Here is a 20,832-nt window from a genome sequence, read left to right as displayed (position 1 = left end):
AGCGTACTTACCGTCAAGATATAGTCCGGTCTCTGGCCGAAGGACCGAAGGACCGTTTGAGGAGAGACCTCGAGACGAGACCGTCAATCGACACCCGTTTCCGGTCGTCAGACTGCTTCCATGTACACACATCGACGAAGGGAGGGCACGTGCTTAAATCCGCCCTTTAAACGGTCCCTTGAGCCCCACAAACCCTGGCAGTTTCTTCAATTTTAACGCAAATTCGCTTACGAGTTTCACTCCAACGAATTTAAAGTGAAGCAAAATTCTCCCGCCACAGGGAAACGAGCGGGTTTCAATCAGCTCGATGCTCCACGATTTTTTGACAATCTGCACGCAGCTATTTCGCAATAGTCCAATTCCAGACCGAAGGTCAGCCAAAATCTTCGTACAGGATTGAAGAAAATGGAGTTTCAAATATACTCGAGGCCGGTTTGAAAAAAAGGAGAACAAAAGCTGCTCGTCGTTTCGTTACGATCGCAGTTGCAGCTGTGCAGGGATCACGCAGTTTTCGAAAAACAACATTTTCCTAGTTGTTTTCATCTCGCCCGCAAAACATTGTGGTTCCACGTCCTCATTATTATTCTGTTTAGTCGAGTATCGTCCTGTCGCCCTTAAGGAAACGCAATACTCGTATACATTACAAGGTACACACGCACACACGCAGAGATTGAAGTGGCGAAGGAGGAAACTATAAAGAGGAGGCTGCGAGTTTTGTGTACACGTGCTGTGTGTTTCCTCTCGGGCTGTCGTAAATATAGAGTATGAAAAACGATATTCCGCAGGACCATATGGCGACAGGCTTCTGCTTCGGAGGACCCGCGTTCGAAAGTAGTTCCGTCGTCGTCGGGTACACGGATATTTTGAAGATTTTTATTGCCGAGGTATCGTGTGCGGCGGCGTCACAGGTGCGCGGAGGTTGATCGCTCTGATTACGTGGCCCGGAGGGAGCGCGAGAAGGCAACCGAAAAGTGCGTTTCCGAGGAGAAAACGCCGATTCATTATTCCTCTGTGAAGAACTCGAGACGCAGATGCCCGCGTGGTTGCGACTCGCGGAGGCGAGCGAAAGATCCAAAGAATCTCAGGCTATTCTAATGAGCAATAAATGTGCGAGACGAGCCGCAAAAAATGATGAGAAATAATGCGCGCGAGGATTTCGCAACTCCGCGAGAGTGCGAAACTATTATTGCGAGCCCGGATTATACGAACTCGGAGCAGAGCTCGGAGCGTGCACATCCTGTTGAGAAACGGGAACTCTCTCGCGCTCTCTCCCTCTTCCTATTAAAGAAGCCGCGCGGATAATGAGCCCCTGCCGAGACCGCCTTCGACAGGTTATCTTTTTCGAATAACAACAATAACTCTAAATACTTTGGAACATGACGCGCGCGCACGAGCTCCCGAGGAAATGACAGATGGTTAACCTGGTCGCGGCGGGCCTTCGTCTCGCGAAAACCAAATTCTTTGTGGCACACTTCCGGGACTGGGCCATGCACCCCTCGACGGTGCAAAGAAAAATGTGCCAGAAAAATAATGCCAGGGGAGACGCTTCCGGGGCGATTTCGTCAGGATCGTTTTTTCTCGTTTTCGAAAAAAATTGACCTCTTGCCGCTTCCGGTAGCGTCGATCGCTCGTTAATCTTGAGCATCCCAGCGAATAGAATCTTTTCGCTCCGGCAGTGTACGACTGATAATTCGACGATTTTGTGGTAACGCGAGCGCCTGACACACCGCGATAAGAACCTTCGGAATACTGAAACTTCTCAGAGTTTCGTAAAACGAGAACGCGATAACGATAAAACCAGCAGTTTATGGAAGATTACTCTCCTCGAGCTCTCGCGGTGACGTGCCTCGACGGATCTGAAATTACGCACGGGTGCATGTTTTGACGCAGAAAGTTACGCTCGAAAAATAACTCTTCGCGCACCGAATCTGAGGAGAATTCATTCTTTCGGTTCAAACGACACTCGGGCTATGAAAACTCGAGAAAAACCGCTTTCGAGTCACTAAAAGAATCGATCTCTCACCGCACTTTTGTTTAAAACGAATCGTACTGAAAGCTTTCGAGAATAACTGAACGGATGGTTTATCAATTTTTCGACAGAAAACGAAGTTCATACGGAAAATTTATGCGAGCGAATAAATTTGCGTTTGAATGCAAGTGGATAAAATGTTTTCTCGCTGCACCCAGAAGCATCGAGTAACATTGCGAATAGCGAAGCGACGGAAGCGACGTTTCAGCGGGCAATTCATAAAAAAACGTTTTCCCGATGTACAACGTGTAATTGATGATGAAAATACCGGAAATATACCGTACGAGTGCGTATCCAGAACATTTTCATCGCGGCAAACTGCTTTTAATCAGATGAGCATCCATGAAAAAAAAACATATGGCTGAACAGTCGTTGTGATTAATCTGCGAAATGGGCGAGAATCTACTCGAAACGTGACGTTAGAAACTCCAGCAATTCTGATCGTCCCTAGTGCGATGAATAATAAGACTAATAACAACAGAGCAAATGCAGTAGAACAAATGCGGAGAAGCCCAGGTTCGTATAATTGGCCCTTCCTCTTCGCCGCTGATTGTTTTAAACGAGACAACTCGACGACGCGAGTGCGTACGTAGCTCGCACAAGATGCCTAGGTCTACGGGGTGGCCCGAGCACGAGTCACGTTAGCGCCCCGCACCAAGAAACTTTCGAGAAGTATTTCGAGAAGTATTTCTCACTTTGGTTGGTTGCGTTGACGAAATGAATTCGCTGATTCACCAGCATTTTTGATCCCGACCAATCAAAGGGGCCAAAATGAAATTCGTTGACTAGAACAAAACATTTGCATGGTTGATTCAAAGCCGCTTCGGTCGGTCGCGAACACTCGAATCAACGAAAGTTTTGTTGGATCACCAAATTTCATTTGTTCGCCACGCATCGAGGATACAATGGAAGTTTTTATCGTCAGCGAGTTTCCTTTCTCGGGGTAAAAACATTGAAATTATTCAATAAATCGAAACTCACCGACGATGGAATCGTGAAACGGGGAATTTTATGAGACGACAAACCCGAAGAATGAAGCAAGAAGAAAACGGTAGAAACTTCAATATTTTTGGGTTCTCCTCGTCCCCCTTTTGCGAATCGGCGAAATAGTTTTCTCGAAAAATTCTTAAAACCATGAAATTTCGCTGTATTTGAGTCACCCCGTATGAAAGACTGCAGCTGAAAATATGCTCTGCGGATGCGAGAGAGGCGCGCGCGATTATTAACTTACGTACTACGCCACGTACGCATTTACAGGCTTACGAAAGACATACGCGAGCGAGTGGAAGGGCACACATCCGGCGTTGTTCCCGAGTTCAAGATGATGCGTTCCCGAAGACAATGCCGGTGTCAAAGTTCTCTTAAACGAGGATCTGCAATCGTATAAAAAGTTGAGATCAAGTGGAAAGATAGCAGGTGGAATCGGGCCTGTGTTTCTTTTCGTCGCAATACTTGGAATCCGGGGACTTCCATTCGCCTCGAGCTCCAGCGTGATTTAGCGCTTGCTACATTCGACGAGAATACTTCGTACAGAAAAGGGCGGATTCGATGAATTTCGATGAGAAAAAATCCAGCTAATTTTCCTCTCGGGGAATTTTTTTCTCCTCGTGCCTCCGTGCGATTTAAAATGGATCACCGCGCTCCTAAGAAATTCGTTAAAAGAGTCGACAATTGCGGGAAAAAGTGCGGCAATTATACGCGACCCAGAAACGCTGTGAGCGTTTAATCAATCTCGCTCTCCAAAGTCGAATCTGCGACAGAGTGAGGAAGAGAGAAAGTAATAAATTAGCGACGCTCGTCAGCGTGCTGAGACAAACGCGGACGCGTTGAGCGGGCTCTGGACGAGAATTGGACGCGAGCTCCTGAGGAATTTATAAAAACATCTCGAAACGCTGATCCGACGAATTGAAGTGGCACCTGTGCGTCTGGCGAACCGGCGTGACCGGTTGGCCCGGCTCTCCGCAGAAGAGTCGACGCGACGACGTAACAGGTCTGAGCGCGGCGGAGATAAGGTCGGAGAGCGCAAGGCCGCGCGTTATCTGACCCGCGACAACATCCCGAGCAACAAACTGCATTCTTATCGTGAATTATTCAGATTTGCTGGGACGTTGATCGCGGCGACTAAAGTGGCGACACTTGCGGACTCGAAATCACGAACTTCGCCGACGAGGAAGCCGCGCGTTGAAATTTGTGTCACTGAACGATGTCGGCGGATATTCGAGGCGGAAATGCAGCGAGGAGAGTGCGACTGGGAACGATCTTTCAATCAGATTCCGCGGCGAAATCGTGTTTGGAGTACGATCGCGGTGTGCGACCTCCAAAGAGGTTTCCTCGCCGTCGTTCCACAAGTTCGCGACTAAGGACCGTTAATTTGGAAATTAAGGGAGAAGATAAAACCGGAGAGATAAAAACTCGGCCGTTGGAGGTGCAGAAGCTTTGGAAGAATGTTTGAGCAAAAGGAGGACGGAGAATAGAATGACGCGTGCTCGGGCACGAACGACGCTGTACAGGCTTGACCCTACCTTTTGACTTCACTTGACCAAGTGTCAATAAGTCTTTGTCCCTCTCTCTCGTTCTCTCCGAACGAAAGCGAGGGCGCAGCGGAGAAGCCGGCCTGGAAAAAACGTCTGCGATTGCTGGCCTTGACGCCTCGAGTTGCGCTGTGGAATTCTTCAATTCCACACCGCGAGCAATAAATACCAGGCGGGTAATAATAAAGTTCCACAAAAGACTGGCAGCGTTATCGAAACGACTCGTGTAAGTTACAAATATAAATATCAATCATTCCCGTCACTCTCCCCTCTTGCAATCGTATAAATAACATTTCCGTTGAAAAATACAAGGGAAGGAAATTCAAAGGGAGTTACTGTTGTCATTATATCGGCGCATTGTTCAACGACCCCGTCGATCGGTGCATTATCGATCCAGAGACATTATTCGCGCACTTTTCCAGCCGGTCGTCGTCGTCGTCGGGCTCTCACGGACTGAGCGGCGCCGCCGCGCGACGACGTTTTTCTTTCCTTTTCTTTTCATTGGATTAGCACAAGTTTTATCGCTCGACGAGTCATTTCTCGCGATGGCTCCCTTTTTCCTGTATCGAGGTGATGAAAAATCTCGAGAAATAAAACCGCGATTACGACACTCGCCAGCAGCACAGCGCCGACCCGACGACACTTCACACTCTCAATTATACTGAGAAGAAACTCAATTCCACGAGAGCGTTAGAGTTTGCCCGCCGCGTGGACGGTATCGAGGTCTCAATTGCCGGGATTCCCCCGGCGCGAATCCTAATACTCCCAGTCCGGGACTGCGGCAGCGGCAGCTCGTGTAACGCGAAATGTCGACTCCGCAACGAGGAGCAATTTATTTATTGGCAGCATCGCCCGAGACTCCGGTGACGCGTCATCGTCTCGCTCACTCGATACGAAATTGACGCAAACCTCGACAACTTAATGGTCGCAAAAACACTATTTTCATCGTGAACGGTCGATGACTGAGAATGCCATCGCAGAAGAGCGGAAACTGGAAACTGCCAGCACTCGACCGCAGCATCGAAAGCGCCATTATGAGCTGATCGTTAGTGAGGATCCTTCGAGGGAAACTCCAGAAGCTGAAACGATCGATCGTCCTGCTGTGAAAACGTTTGGTTCCCAAGGAATTCGAACGCTTCGGGGAATGTTGAAACTCGAACTGCGATTTGGTAGAAAATCGCGAGGGGGGAGCCTGTTTTCGAAAGTCAAAAAAAACGATTGTTTTCGGGAATGTTTTTAGGATTGACGGAAATAACGCACAGTAGCGAACTTTTCGGTATAGTTTCAAGAATACTTCAAAAGTACGGTACTCACAACAATTTTTCTGCTTTAGAAGCGTTTGTTTTTTCAAACTCGCTAAAAATATAGAATTTCGCAATTTTTTCGGGTTCTCGTAGGTTCGTATGGAAGGAAAATATATGAAAATGGAAAGAAAAATCAGAATTTTCTGTTCAGACGTTAATTACGATCTCCGCATTGTGCGCAGCTGAAAAATTTCGACAGTCAGACTGTGCGCGTAAACCATGTAGTACAAATTATTGTTTCCCGCATGAAAAAAATGTTTTTGTACTTTTGAAGCAAAAGTTCGCCACGGTGTCCTATTTCTGTCTGTCCTAAAAAAATTCCCGAAAACAATCGATCTTCTGACTTTCTGAAGCGGGAGCCTTGAGAAGCGACGTTCAAAATTTTCGGTTCAAGATTATAAGAAAACCATGATCGAACGGTATCGGATTCGAATCGGACTATTTTGAGTGAGTTTTCCGGCAGAATAAAAGCCCGAAGTAGAGGCGGGAAGTAGGGTGTGTGTATACAGAAGCGTAACGCGTTTAAAAACGTGCGACGCGGGTTTTGTAAACGGTACAAAGCTGCGGGGGCTTGAGGAGGTTCGCGCACGGCACCAAAGAGCGAACGATCGCGGTGAGTTCTTTATTCGTGCGTTGAGCGAATACGAAAGTGTATGGGAGTGGACGTGAGTGAGGTTCGCGCGCGCGTGTGTGCGTGGACCGGACGGGTTCGTTGCGCCGGATGTTTCGTGCTCGCCCATTTCTGCCTCCCCGTTTCTCTCGACACGAGCTCTTGTGTCAATGGACGTTTGCGCGCGAGCGCGATAATGGCCAATTGGAAATGGGAATCGGCGATCGTTCTATTCTTACTCCGATTATGTCTATTTCGGAAGCGGAATCCCGAGCCTCGTCGCTCGAGTGCGCGGCGGCGATAGAAAACGATTTCAGCGGAATTTTGCGCGGATAAGATTGCGGGTCGCGGGTTCGTTAAGCGCGCGCGCGCGCGCGTTCTTTTATCGGCGAGCCGAGCCGGGCACCCGTTACGTCGGAGCCTGAGGGTGGAGCACCGAGCGACATACGTACGCGAGTATCTTGGAATAAATACTCGGACGAGGCGTCCGTGTGGAGGCGCGCGTGTGCGTGTACACAAGTCCGCGGTGGCACTCTCTGGCGCCGTGCCTATCATTACGTTGTTCCAGCTCGTAATACACATCGCGTAACGCAACATCCTCCTCTCGCTGTTCCTCCTGCGCCACGCGTCACGAGAGCTCGTAAGCTCCGCGCAGAGAGCATTTTTTCATTCGCCTCTCAGCGTCGCAGCATCGCCCCCCGAGGCGGCCCTCGGAGCATTGTTGCGCGGAGCGTAGCCAAAGTATCTACGAACCGACGTCCCGTATCGCCCTGGACACCAAAAGGCCAGCGGACCATTGCTCTGCCCGGAAACATAAATCAGAGGCGGACGCAAAACTTTGCGGCTAATTCGGAGTCAAACTATTTTATCTTATCTCGCGGAGACGCTTGGGGACGAATTTAAAGAAACAGGAAATAAAGGGTTGGAGCCTCACTTATCTGCCGAATTATCCGACTCCACCGAGCTCACTTTTTCGATCTCACGCACGAATTGAAACACTGTTTGCTGCGTACATCGATCGCCGCTCCGCGAGGGTGGATCACAATAAAAACTAGGAACGAGCGATCCTCCAACGGGGAGAACACATCGAGGGATGAGCGCTTCCGGCTGATTCCACTCGTCGCACACCGTCCCATGAATCGAGCCTCGCTCTTCCATACCTGTATACACGCGGGGGACATAAATATATGCAGCCTCACACATGTGCCATATACGAAGAGACGTCGTTTCGCTTTCGAGAGCCCTGTGCGGCGTCGCTCCACGGACGTGATCACGCAGTGCGTGTCGTACTTCCGCTGGTGCTCCTCGCCATCGGCGCATGTTTTCATAGTTACTGGAACGTATATCATTCATCTCGTTTGATGGATCAGTCCCAAATTTCATGCAGCTTTCAGTATACTGTCATCGCGTTTCCCCGAGTCTTCAGGCACGGAAATGTTGCAGAAATCTATTTCGAGTCTCGCGGAGGAAACTCGAAAGTGGCGATCGAACGTTCGATTACTTTCGAAGCCAAACTTTCGAGATGTTCGAAACTGTCTTTTCGTGATTCCTCATTTTCTCATTTTTTTACGACACCACACGAACGCGAGTATCTTTGGCCACTGGAGCTGAGCAAAGAGGATATTATTCATGGCAAGAGCAGTTTGAGGTTTGGCTATCAGCAGGAAATTATTAAAGAATGAATTAACATGAAAATATGAGTCAGCGCGACGATCTCGAAGTAATGAAATTACGGTGCGCTGAATGAGAGCACTGTACGCCAGATGTTTGCATGATCCTTATTATATATCCCAACCCGATTTCTCTCTTTAATGACGCGCGAGTCAAGACTTATTCGACTTTTGATCAATCGAACGTTCAAATTCTACACGAAGAGGAATTCCATCGAAGGCTCAATCCCGTGTGGCCGGTGCATTCCTTTTAGCCTGATTAAGTCAAACCGCTTGTAGGGACTGGAGTGATTAATTAATTTCGTTGATATCGAAGAAGAAAAAAGTAGTCGCGAAGGAATGCAAGATCTTGGCAGCATCGAAGCTTCGTCGTGGAAATAAAATCGAGCACTCGCGTCCGAAGATCGCGATTGTTTTCTTTATTTCAAAAGCAGAGTTGTGTCACCGCGATTCTCAGCGTGTGGTGCGGTTCGTTTCAACCACGCTCACGCAATCCCGAGGCGAGGAATGCGGGGCAAAAATTTATTAAAAAATTCGAATAGTTCGAGTCGAACAAAGCTTTTGTGGTCTCAAGATACGCGCGTCGGGGGGAAGCGCATCGAAATAATCACTTCGATACAGCGAATAGACGGATCGAGCAATTTCGGACTTTCGGTTATTTCAAGTTCGAAAAAATCGATCATCCTTGAAATTTTTAACGAAGAATCGCCTTTTGTGCGAGACAAGAAAAAACTCGATCGAAAATTCAGAGTCTCCGAGACGAATTTTCCAGTTAGAAGCGACCAAGGACCGGGCTTTGGGAATGAGTTAACAAATAAAATGATTCGTGACGTTGAGCGATCGGAAGTAACGAATTAGATCCCACGCGGGGATATAAATACAGTTGGGTGTTGCGAGCAAAGGGCCTGCCTCGAGGGGCCAAGGAAGGGATAACAACGAGCGAGGAGAGAATAAGTTGGCCGGAGGGGAGGGAGGAGTTAGAGAGAATGAAAACTGTCCGGTCGATCCCGCTGCATATCCGACGATCCGTCATAAAACGTGTCATTGTTCAAAGCACCATAAAGGAAACCTCCAACTCTCTCTCGCTTTCCTGTCCCTTTCGCGGTTTCTGTTCTCTCTCGCTCTTTCTCCTTCGTTCTCGAGATATCGACGAATGTCGGCATCGAAGCACGTACGACGCGAGAAAGAGAGAGAGAGAAGACAAAATGCATAAAAAATGGAAATAAAAATATTTTCAGCTCCATTGTGCGATGACAGACGTGCAAAAAAGACATGTGCGAAGAATTTCACCGCGCACTTTTGTTGCCATCGAAGAAACCTTTTTTCCCAACAGATGTTCACCCCTCCCCCGGCCTTTCGCCCCTCGCGCCACCGCACGCCTAATGAAAGGGTTCATTTCGGTCTTTCGTGGTTTCCACACGCACGATACCAAAAAAAAATTTCGAAATGAAGAACCTGCAGGAGACCTCGAATGCCGATGCTCCGAAGCGTGGAAATATCATTTTTGTTTACTGTCCAACGGAGAAGGATGCTGCGTAAAAGGGTCTCCGGATTCCTGAAACTCCAACGGAGCCGACAAATCGACCAACTCTCGAGGCCACTGTGGCCAACTTTAATTAATTTAAAGGGAAATTCTGTCGAGACGGAGCCCCACTTATCGATAAATTACCAGCATTTATCAAAGATCTCGCGATCGGAGAACCGAAAATGTACATCAAAATGAATCTTCCCAAGGCTCCGGAGAAATTAAAAATACGGTATAGTTGAAAAAGTAACGTAAAAAGTGTTTGAATAATTCAACATCTAAGAACGAGTAAGAAACTCTGAAAGTATTGCGATCGTCCCGATTATTGCGTACCGATACTTTGAGCGTGGGAATCGTGAAAACGAGAAGCGAAAAGAGGGCCTTCGTCTCTGTTGATCGACGCGATAACGATGACGTCGATCCGTCGCGACCTCCACGGACAATTGTAATTCCGAGGATGCATTTACCTCGGCCCACACGTTCTATTTGATATTGTTTATGCCCGTATCCATGTGGATTTTCATGTGTGCGAGTGGCTTCTGCAAGCTCGCCTCGCAGGGGGGGCTGCGCGTTCCTCCGACACTTTGCCCACGAGGAAAAAACGCCTCGCGAGAGTGAACACCCAGCGTTCGTGTTCTTCGGCTCTGCTCCTCAGGAGCACCCGAAGAGCGATGACACGGTGAGTTTATAATTCGCATTGTCGTGCACTCGCACCATTCGAAAAAGGGCTGCCCGCGGGGAGGAGAAGCGAGGCTTCCCGACGACCTGCAATTCAATTGTGTCTGCGCCTTCTTCGTGTTCTTCGGAGAGCCCAGCGCGACCTCGTCGCGTCGAAACATCCACCTTTTCACGATTGTTTTTGCAGCACTTTTCCCCCCAGGCTGAATCGCACGAGGTCACCGCATTCTTGCGAATCACCCTTGGACAGAAAAGCAGAAAAGTTTCAATATCCGAGAGACGGCGACTGAGATGTAGCGGAGAAGGAATCCGGCGTGGAATTAGCACGAATTTGAAAAGTGCGAAATCCACAGGCTCGACGCGAGTGAGCGAAGGAATCTTCGACGTTTACAGCAAATTTTTTGTCGCGCGAGGTTCGAACTATTCTCAGAAAAATGATGACTGCGCGTCGATTAATCGTCGATGACTTTCGCGAATGACGATCGTGCGAGCAACGGAGAAGAAGGGGGAACGCGAAGACGGGGGATCGGAGACCACGTGCTCGCACAATTACTGACCGGAGTACAAGCAGCGTTCAGCTTTCACCACGAGTTCCGTTTGCACACAGGTAAGAACGCACTCGACTTGATCGTACTCACCGCGTTAATCAATCATCGCTGAGAATCGAAAGGCCTCATGTACACGCGGCTACGCAAACGGTTCGCTCGTACGCGCGCATTCATTGAGGAAACTACGAACTCGCCAGCATCCGGTGCCCATTTTCGTGCTTCCAAGTCCCAGTAATCAGAGTACAAAAGCGAGCACTGGGAACGAAATTTTTTTCAAGCTTCCGAAATTTGTTGTTGGAAGCCTTAGCAAACTTTTTCATCCGGGCAAGAAAATTTCGAATGATGCAAAACTTGGTTTTGCTGCTTCCGGCTTAGCGGATTCCGCAAAAATTTCATCGAATTTGAATAACTTGGAGAGCTCCATGATCGTCACAATTTTTGGCGAATCAATCCGGCTCCAAATGACGCAGGGGCTTCTCGATTAATAGTCACGTATTCGTGGTGGTGAGCACAGGTTGTGCAAGTTTTGGAATTCCCGTTCGATCGATTACGACGGAAACTACACAAGTTTATCTAAATTTATATTTGGAATGGCAAAAAAGGTGAAAGCGTGCGTTTACAGTTGGAGAAACGCCTTGAAAAGTCATCGATTCCGCAAGAAAAATTGCGATGCGAATGTACTGCGCGAGGTTGATCCTCGAAAGGATTGCATTCCAGTCGCGTTTTCGCTGTAGAATAGCGCGCGCGCGCGCGACCTTCGAGGCTGCCGCGAATTATGCGAGCCGGACGCGGAGCGAAAAGAATAAAAACGCGGAGACGCAACGCCGTACGATGTGTGGATGCGCGGTGGCACTTTGAACGGGATACGGTTGAACGGGACAACCGGTAACTCGGTTTACCGTGACTCATTGCGCTTCGCGCAGCCGCGTTCGCGGAAAAGGTGAAACTTTTGGTCCAGAGCGCGAGCCCTCGGGAGGCTGAACCGCCGTAGTGGAATGACGTTCACTTTTGCGCCGTTGGAACGCAACGAAATATCTTTTCTTTCGCATCGCTCAAGTTTTCGGACTCCCCCGCATTGTTGATTCGGTTCTCTGATGCGCGACGCGGGAGCGTGAAATAAAATCCGGGATCGGGGAACGGGAAGGAAATGATTTGATTTATCCCTTAACGATCTCAGAATCGAGCCTCGTTCGAAAATGAACTTTCCATTCGAGTTCCGAGTCAATAACACCGATTTTTTTGCTTCCGCAATGTCGATTAGATCCCGGCGCTCGTTCACGTGCATTTTTACGAGAATCCGCAACGGTTTCGCTTCAAAATATTAGTAAAATCGAAAAGAACGAATCCGCGCATAAATTAAGCTCGACTGCACGTTATCGCGTTGCAACTTTGATAGAAACGCGGAAAGCGACTTCCTTCTCCGCCCCGTACCGAGTATCGTGCGTCTGGGCTCGCTCTGCCGTATTCAACAAGCGCTATCGCGATGGCTATGAAAACTGTGCGACAGGACGCGAGCAGACGGAATTTTTGGTCATTTTGTTGAGGTCTGATCGTCGAATGGAGGCGCGATCGCGCGCAGCTGGAGTCTGCTCGTTCAATCCGGGGCGATCACTCTTTCGCCGATCCGCTTTCTCTCTCGACAAATGACAAAAGAATAAAAAGGAATGTGCGGGAAAGAGAGGCGAGTGGGAGGCACGGACGAGCTCTCCTTGACGAGGCTGCGGGACTGTTCGGCTAAATTTCGAGCCGGAGATAAACGCGCGCGCGCGACGTGACGAAAACGGCCTCGGCGTCTCGATCAAATGCACCATTCCATGCGGGCCTTAATCGCTCGCTATAAAAAAGGCGCAACCACCCGAGCTCCGGAGAGAGAAACAGACGCGAGCTGCTCTTTTCGGCTGCCAGTCAACGCTAATCGACCCCGTAATGCAATAAAGAGCGACTCGATCGAGTGAAAAAATAAAATTTTACGCCCCTCTGACTCCGAAGCTTCGAAATGTGGCCGCCGTGGCTAATGCCTCTTGCACGCTTGTAATTAAACCGACGCCAACGTTCTTATAGCAGCTTCCTGGTTCATCCTGCGGACGAAACGAGGATAGACCGAGAGGGACTCAAGGAGGAGCGTTTAAAAACGAAATAGAGACGGAAGACGGAGAAAGAAAAAGAGAGAGAGAGAGAGAGAGAGATTAAAAACACACGAGAGGACACTGATGCAAGAAATAAAGGCGATTCCGCCGGCTCCGTCGTATCTCTGCGGACGCATGTGCCCCTCGTTTATATCACCGGAAACTACGAATGAACGACAATTTCGAGAAAACGCGGAATTCCACGTCCTCCCTTTAATCCAGTTAATCGGCAAACATCCGTCGTGAAAAAGACGCTTCGTGTTTAAGCAATTAAAAGAAAAAACGGGCTCGTTGACCGTCGACGAAAATGATTCGATTTTATTCATTAAAGAAAAATAAAAAAGTTAATTTAGCCTTCGAAATGTGGAAATGTTGATTCCGCGTTCGCGCACTTTCCCGATCCTCGAGATTTCGAGTCCAGCAATATTTATTTCTGTTTTAGCCTCAACTTCGAATCTCATTTTTGTTCACGAAACTGCATAATTTTATTGTCTGTATTCAAAAGCATATAATAAGCAACAAAAAAGCGGAGAGTCGGACTTGCGTGTCTCCGCGAAACTGAAAAGTTCAACTATATTCCATTACCGCGTGAATCCTTCGCTCCTTCTTTACCTTTTTCGCTCGCTTGCCCGTGCAGATGACGAGTCAAGGACACGCGGGCTCCTCAGGGCGCGAAAAACCGGAAACACGGGCCGATGCGCCGGATGTCACGAGCGTTCTGGGCCGCGGAATACTCTCGTCGTACAGCGAGATTCACACAAGTCATACGACGACTTGAGAAAAATATGATACTTTCAACAAAATCTTTCATTCGATGACGCAGCGAACTTCAAAAAGTCACCAAAAAACCTTCCGATCGAGAGACCGAATTGCGTTACACTGGAAAGAACAAATTTGCGATTTCCCAATCCTTTAAAACCGCGTGCAAACATTCGAACGATTTCGCAACATCGATCGTTATTTTTAGAAAAAAACGTTGAACAGTTTCTTCATTGAAATCGTAGCTCGAGTTTGACCAATTTTGACGAAAGTCACGAATTCCGTGAGTGCGAAAGCCGAGCCAAGTACGATCCATTCTGAAAGATGCTGTATTAGTCGCGCCCATAGACTCGAAGGTTCGTGATCCGGCAGAAGCGAGAGCTGTCCAGGCCACGAAGAAGCCGTGGACGGGTCCGAGAGTGATCAGAACCGGAACGCATTGGGTTTGAAAAAAAGTGCAGGCTTCATCGCGATAAAAATGATGGCGCAACGAGCGGATCCCATCGAAAGAGAATGTGAGCTCGGCTCACGTGAACGTAACAATCTGCGAAGGAGGCCCGCGAGAATTGATTGTGCGCCATTTCTGTTCTCTTATCGAGTAATCAGCGATAGATAAAATGCGATTGGGAAGGCGATAATCGTACGGGGTCGGGAAGACTGGAAAACGCCAGATCATTTTCCGGCCGCGTGAACACGTGAGTAAATATTCAAACGAATTCGAACTCGCCGCTGACACGAAACGAGTCCAAAATCGAGTGCGCAGCGTTTCAACACCGAGAGCAGTTTCCAGCGAGCGAAGAATCGATTCTTCAAATTTTCTGTGGTGCATCAATAACAGAGAATCTTCGCTGTAAGGATAATCACGACTCGGAGCTTCGTTCTGAAAGAGTCCAATGATCAACGTATACAAACGTTGATGGATAATTCGACAAGCTGAACTGTAATAATAAACGTCCGCGAGAAAATGCTGCGTAACGAGAGCGCCCTAGCGCAGGGAGCTCCGAACGGGGCCTCGTTCGATGACTTTTTCCACATTGCTCCCCAATGCATCATCCAAGCTTCGGGCGCACAGCAGAGACGCAGAAGAAGCGATGGGACTTGGGGAAAAAAACGAGGAATCGGTCTCGTTCGAGATCACGGCAACTCGGCGTGCTTCGAGAGAGAGAGAACGACGGACAAACGCATCGACGAGAGGGAAAGAAAGATGGGAACGAGGTTCTCACGGAATGGAATCTGCTCCTCCGCGACACGATCCCTCCTCGTGTCTTCAATGGGACAAAAAATTCTAACTGCTCGCCAGAAACGCACATTCTTCACAACAGAATACGCACACACGCGAAAAACCCTCTCGTGTGGCTCGAATTTTAATTGGGACTTCCATTTTTCACAGTCCCACTAGACGCACGCTCGCGGAATGCGATTATGAAAACGGGGCCGAATACCCCGTGCATGGAAACTCCCGGCTCGTTACCTCGACGATATCGATGTAAATAATCAAAATATTGTCCGATTGAGCCTCGTGGATCCGGGAACTATGGAGTTTCTCTTGAAAAACGCTTTCTGGAAGACTATACGAAGCAACGGATCGTGAGGCTAGAAATATCGAGTTTCAACCGAAAGTTGCAAAAAGTTTATTGAAAAACGGATCAATAAGGTGGGAGTTAATTTTTTTGAAATATCGAAATTTCAGTTTTTTCTGCAAATTCAGAGTCTCGAGGAGTGAAAATCGATTTGAAGCTCGACAATCTCTATAGCGGAAGACCGAGTCCGCCAAGCTGAACTCTTGTTCTGCAGTTTTGTTTTGATGACTTTGGAAAAGGATCCTCTCGAGAGCAAAAGTGCAACGTAAACAAACGAAAAAAGCGTACTGCTCGTAAAAACGAGACCGGATTTTCTGGAGACAGATGCTGAGAGGTCTGAGAGATTCGTACGAAAAAAAATATTGACCACTTTGAGACTTCCGAGAATCCGAAGTCTCCCAGCCCTGCACACTTTTATGAATCTTCGTCTCTCGAGCAGCCAACTCGAAAAAGTACTTGACAGACGAGCATGCACGAATAACGTGCGGTACACGAAAGAGTGTTTGCTGGTAATTTTAAATGCACTTTGGCTTCAGCCAACATTGGCCGAAGGCTTTGATCCAAATCGTTCACGATTTTTGGCTACTTTCCACCAGGAAAAACACAAAATTTCACGCTCGAAGTTCAACCGAATTTGATTCTCGCGCCATTTCAAAAATCCACTAAAATCGAAACCTTTATTTTGACTACTCGGTCGAAAAAAACCCAAAAATGTTGGTGCCCATCGAATTTTTTGATTACTTCCCACCCGAGAAAGAATTTGCGGAAAAAAACGTTTCGTATTCGCTGAAAATCTTAATAACGATTTCACTCAAGTATTCATCGTGATTTTCCCGGCGTCATGGGTCATAACAACGTGTCGTAATGCCTCGAACGAGACAAGAAACATATGCGACGTTCCGTCCATACAAATTTGTATCTACGAGCCCGCATAACATCGTTTACAGGAAAATTCAATACGGTTTTGGTGACACTCGAGAGTTCCGGGCTCGGGGATCGAGAGAGAAGGAGCAGAGTGCGAAGAGCGTGAAAGACTAATGTGGGGAAAGGCGGGGAAAACACGCGGAAGGAGAAAAACATGTGTCGAAGCAAGACGAGCAAGGCCTCTGTTTTTCTGGACTCGAAAGAATCATGAGAGAGAAACGTGCGATGAGAAAGTTGGCCCGTGAGGACCGAGAAAATTGGAGGGAAAATGATGAAATTAAGGAAATAATTTGGTGAAAAACGCACCGAAAGCAGAGCGATCCGAGAAAGTTTTCGAGAGGCGAGAATTGCGCTTGTGTGAAGTTGGCAGAACGATGCGAGGCTCCGCTTTTTTCTCAGCCCCTCGAAAAAGCGCCGATCGGGCCCGAAGATACGGAGGCACGGTTACGCGGAGAAAGAGCCTTCGGAACACCTGGATTTATTAGACTTTAACGAGAGGGATTAGGTCTGGAGCGGAGATTAAGAATCGGGGGGCGCGAGGAAGACAATTGGTCTCGGAATATCGTCGGGGAACTCGGTAGACAACGTCGAGGAAATTGTAACTGTTTACGAGTTCGTGAATGAGCCAGAAAGTCCCACGGTTGGAAGTAGAATTGTACGAATCGAATCGTGACTCTCGTCAGCAGCACACCGAATCTATTTTTCTTCCTGTTTCCGAAATATCGGAAAATCCGATTTTTTCTAACCAAAGTCTCGAAGAAACGCTTCTGGCAATGTGCGAACATTGCGAATGCACGCGAGATAAACAGTGCGATTCCGTTGTCTTTTTTCCTCATTCGCATCGCGCTTTATTAAACTCCGTGCGTCACCGCGCGCGAGTATGTAAACGTTTTTTGTCGTCATCGTCTCCCGGATCGCACAAGCGACACAGAGAGAACCGACAGCAATGTGGCGGGATTATTTCGCAAGCTCCGTGAGATATGGAACGCGATCCTCCGAGGTACGAAACAAAACTGAATGAAAAAAGTCAGGCGTTTACGCACAGGCACGAAGTCGAAGTTGTGCTGGCTGAGGACGAACAAGTTCACAGGGAGATGAGAAAAAATCCTAACATCTGGCCCGTGCTTAAGAGTAACGCCGTGTGCGCCAAGGAAAATGGAGATAAAAAACGTTTTATTCAACAAACATCGAAGGAAAAAAACGCGGCTTTGATATCGCTCCAAGTTTGCTCCGTAAAATGAGTTTTTCTTCGAGACTACAAAAAAAACCTGTGACGCTGAATTCCCCGAACGCGAGATTACAACAAAAATTAGAGTTCCCACGAGCGGAAAGTTCAGGACTTGGTAAAACTGCATGCTGTCATTTTCGTACGAAACTCTTAAAAAGTCGAAATTCGACGGAAAAATTCGCAAACGTGATTACTGCGTTTTTCGGGTAAAGACTCACTTGTTGTGGCGCAGCGTCGGCGGGTGAGAAACTCGAAAGGGCAGTGAGTGGCGCAAGAGACGCGCAGGATGATGCCCTCGAGGGTGGCGGCGTGTGACCGGGGGTTGGACTTCCGCTTCCGCAGCTACTCGCACCCCCGCTCGATGCGAGACTGACGCTGTCCGCTCGTCCTCTCCAGGGCGAGACCGACACGTGTTTCAGCATCCCTTCGCGTCGTTTTCAACCTGACTCCTGAAAAATTCACGTACAAAATTCAATTCGAATTTCATTTCAATTTTTCAGCACTTTCGATTTCCTTCAGTTTTTCCATTAACTCAACGACTTCAATAGTTTCGTGGCATAGACGAATCTCGATAGAAATCAGGATCATTCACCGTAGACTATGGCGAAGCGCCTTATCTTCGAAATAAGTCAATTAAATTTACCCAAGAAGCTTTATTTGCTCGCGCGTGTGTGTGTGTGTGTGTGTGCTGGAGACGAAAGTCAATAACCGGAAGCGGGGGAGTTTGTCAGAGAACAGAGTGTGCAATGGGAGGCAATTCGAGTAAAATTATTCATACGCTCACAATGATACGTGTTATTAAAGAGCAAAGAGAAGGTACGTTGTCCAGACTGCATTCTTTCGTATGAGAAAAAAAACGAGAAACAACAATAATTCGCTTTCACTTGTGGTTCGGGAGCCCTCGCCCGACGAAACACTCACGTGTACGTACTCCTTGAATGTGAAATAAAGGAGAAAAAGGTTTGTAGAAAAATTGAGACTTCACGACGCTGAAGTTTGCGACGTTGGAGTTCAACTAAATTAACCAAGACATTTGTAATTCGCCCATTTATTATTTCACGAAATCATTGGTGTAAGTTGAAAAAGTACGAATTGCAAATTCGGTAATAAACAGAATTGGAGAATTAGTGTAATTATTGGAGAATTTTTTTAGGTCTTTTCGTTGAACTCGAACGTTGCGAGCTCAAGCGTCGTGAAACTTCGAGCTGATGCTCTCGATAAATATTCTTTTACAAACACCATTCGATGCTCGTGTTTTTTGGTATGAAACATGAAAGAGGTGGCCAGACGCAGGGCTCTTGCTCGACAACTCCTTCGACTGCACGGTGCACATCTTGCTCGTATTCAAAGTGAAGAGTGCGTACACGTGTGTTCCAGACGAACAACGCACCCGAGGTGTCGCTCGCGGAACGCTGCTCGGATCTTACGAACCCTTTCGCACACTCCCGTGCACACACTTTGAATATTCATGACTCAGCGGCACGGAAAAAATCTCGTTCCCGAACAATTAATCCGAGAAGGTCAATATGCTAATTCCAGGACTCGTAAAAACCTGGTCGCAACTCGGACGTTTCAATTTTCCACGGTTTAAAAACAGCAAAAAATCCCCTCAAATCCGTGTCTTTTTCAAACAGTTCAAAAGCACGTTTTGCGACGATTCCTTAGCCAAAGAAAACAGCGATTAGATTTGCCTTTGGTAAACACCAAGAAAAGCAAAAAAGAGGTGACTGTGACAGCGACTGTCATTCCTAAAGCCGCAATGTTTGTTTCGTCCCCCGCTGGATTCGGTCCACGCGGATCATAAAATCCGATGACCTTGTCGCGAACAAGAGGCCGCAACGAAGAATGAGGAATAACGAGTTTTTGTTTTATCGCATCGCGCCTCGATTCCCGAGACTTTTTTCTGTAACGCACCTGCAGCGACGGGAGAATGCGCACGTGTATGTCACCGGTGCGCCTCGCAGTAAGGGGGTTCCCATTGAATCCGAGGAATCGCGTCACAAAAAGTTGAGAGAGCTCGAGAGGGAGGCGAGAGAGCATAAAAATTGAGAGAAACAAGAAATATTTTACTCACTGTAAAAGCCGGACGTAGACCGGTCTGTGCGACGAGCGCAGCTACGCTCCGGATTCCCCGCGACGAGATCGCGCGTCAATGCACGTGAATCATGTTTGACTGGCAAACATGCGGCATCGGCTTTCGAGCTCGATTGAATAAGAGTCGTGCACTGGATTCCTCGGGCCCGTGAAATTCGGGGGCTTGTCACGAGCTCGAGCACTCAAAAAAAATCGAAGACGCACTGAAACCTCCGATTTCTTGAGTATTCGATCAAAGTTTTCGTCGCAGTATCGTCGAAAAATAATCTTTCCAACGAAAATGAGATTTTATTTCCTCCCTCGATCTTCGAAGCCTCGAAAACAGTTAATGAAAATAAATCACAAAGCACTTTCGACGATAACCAAAAAACGTTCTCGTCCCGACACTTTCACCGATTTTTCAAATTCCTTGATTTATTATCGCTCGATAGTTTTGCCACTTATGAACGAGACGTCAGTCCGTATTTATACATCAACGACCGAATACGCCTCGTGTACTCCGCGTCAAATCGAGATACTCCCGGCACGAGGGCTACGCCACTACTGACTACAAAAATGCCTCGTCGCGGGACGCAGTGCACTCCTCTTACCATCGAGTAGTACGTTGTAGTAGCCGCCAGAGAGCCTCTTTCACACGGGCCGTTCTCTGCGGAACCGTTTTTCCTCGGCAAACTCGATCACGATGTTTTTGTCATCGCTCCTATTTGCTTGAAACTGCATTTTGTAAAATCGTTGAGATCCTCGCGAAAAACAAAACCGCCGACTCGATTACGAGAAGTTAATTTTCTGGACGACGAGCTGTGCGCGTTTGACGGCGGATTTTGGTAAATGCGGTAGAAATGGGACCGGAAACGATGCTGGCTCGAGGCATCTTCAATTTTCCTTTTCAATTCGTTTCGGTTGCAAAATAATCGACGTCGTTTCGCGGCTACTCAGTAAAATTGGAGTGCTTTGGTTTTTATTGAATGAATTTTGCTTCGTGGATAATGTTCTTCAACAAAGTGTCAAGCAGGGTTCAGATTTTTCGTGAATTTACAAAAAAACACGAGTTTTTTTCGATTTTCTCGTTGTCAATGATTTGAAAAACTCCTCATTTGGTTCGACTGTGATTTTCTAGCATAGAAAATGTGTTTCACGCGCAGACAGTTGATAAGAATTAAAATGAAGTGTGATACGGGGAGCACGAAGATCTGCGAAGTTTGAAAAAATGTGACAGTCGACAAAGA

General features: G+C 47.7%; 1 protein-coding gene across 2 annotated transcripts in view; it reads right to left on the bottom strand.

Moving 5' to 3' along the window:
- LOC122415526 (putative uncharacterized protein DDB_G0277255) overlaps positions 1-20,231 on the bottom strand; it is a 34,784-nt gene extending 14,553 nt beyond the window's left edge. The window contains exons 1-2 of one of the 2 annotated variants that reach the window (XM_043427703.1): positions 19,587-20,231; positions 17,731-17,961 (exon numbers count right to left, since the gene is read on the bottom strand). In XM_043427703.1, coding sequence (XP_043283638.1) covers positions 17,731-17,934 — 204 coding nt within the window. In that variant the 5' untranslated portion in view covers positions 17,935-17,961; positions 19,587-20,231. Of the gene's footprint in view, positions 1-4,896; positions 4,921-17,730; positions 17,962-19,586 lie in introns of those variants that run through there. The other variant, XM_043427704.1, reaches the window with a different exon arrangement.
- Between the last annotated feature and the right edge of the window lie 601 nt (positions 20,232-20,832).

Source organism: Venturia canescens, chromosome 9 (genome assembly GCF_019457755.1).
Source record: "Venturia canescens isolate UGA chromosome 9, ASM1945775v1, whole genome shotgun sequence".
NCBI lineage: Eukaryota > Metazoa > Arthropoda > Insecta > Hymenoptera > Ichneumonidae > Venturia > Venturia canescens.
Note: the sequence above shows the minus strand (reverse complement) of the source record. Positions and strands in the feature narration are given on the sequence as shown.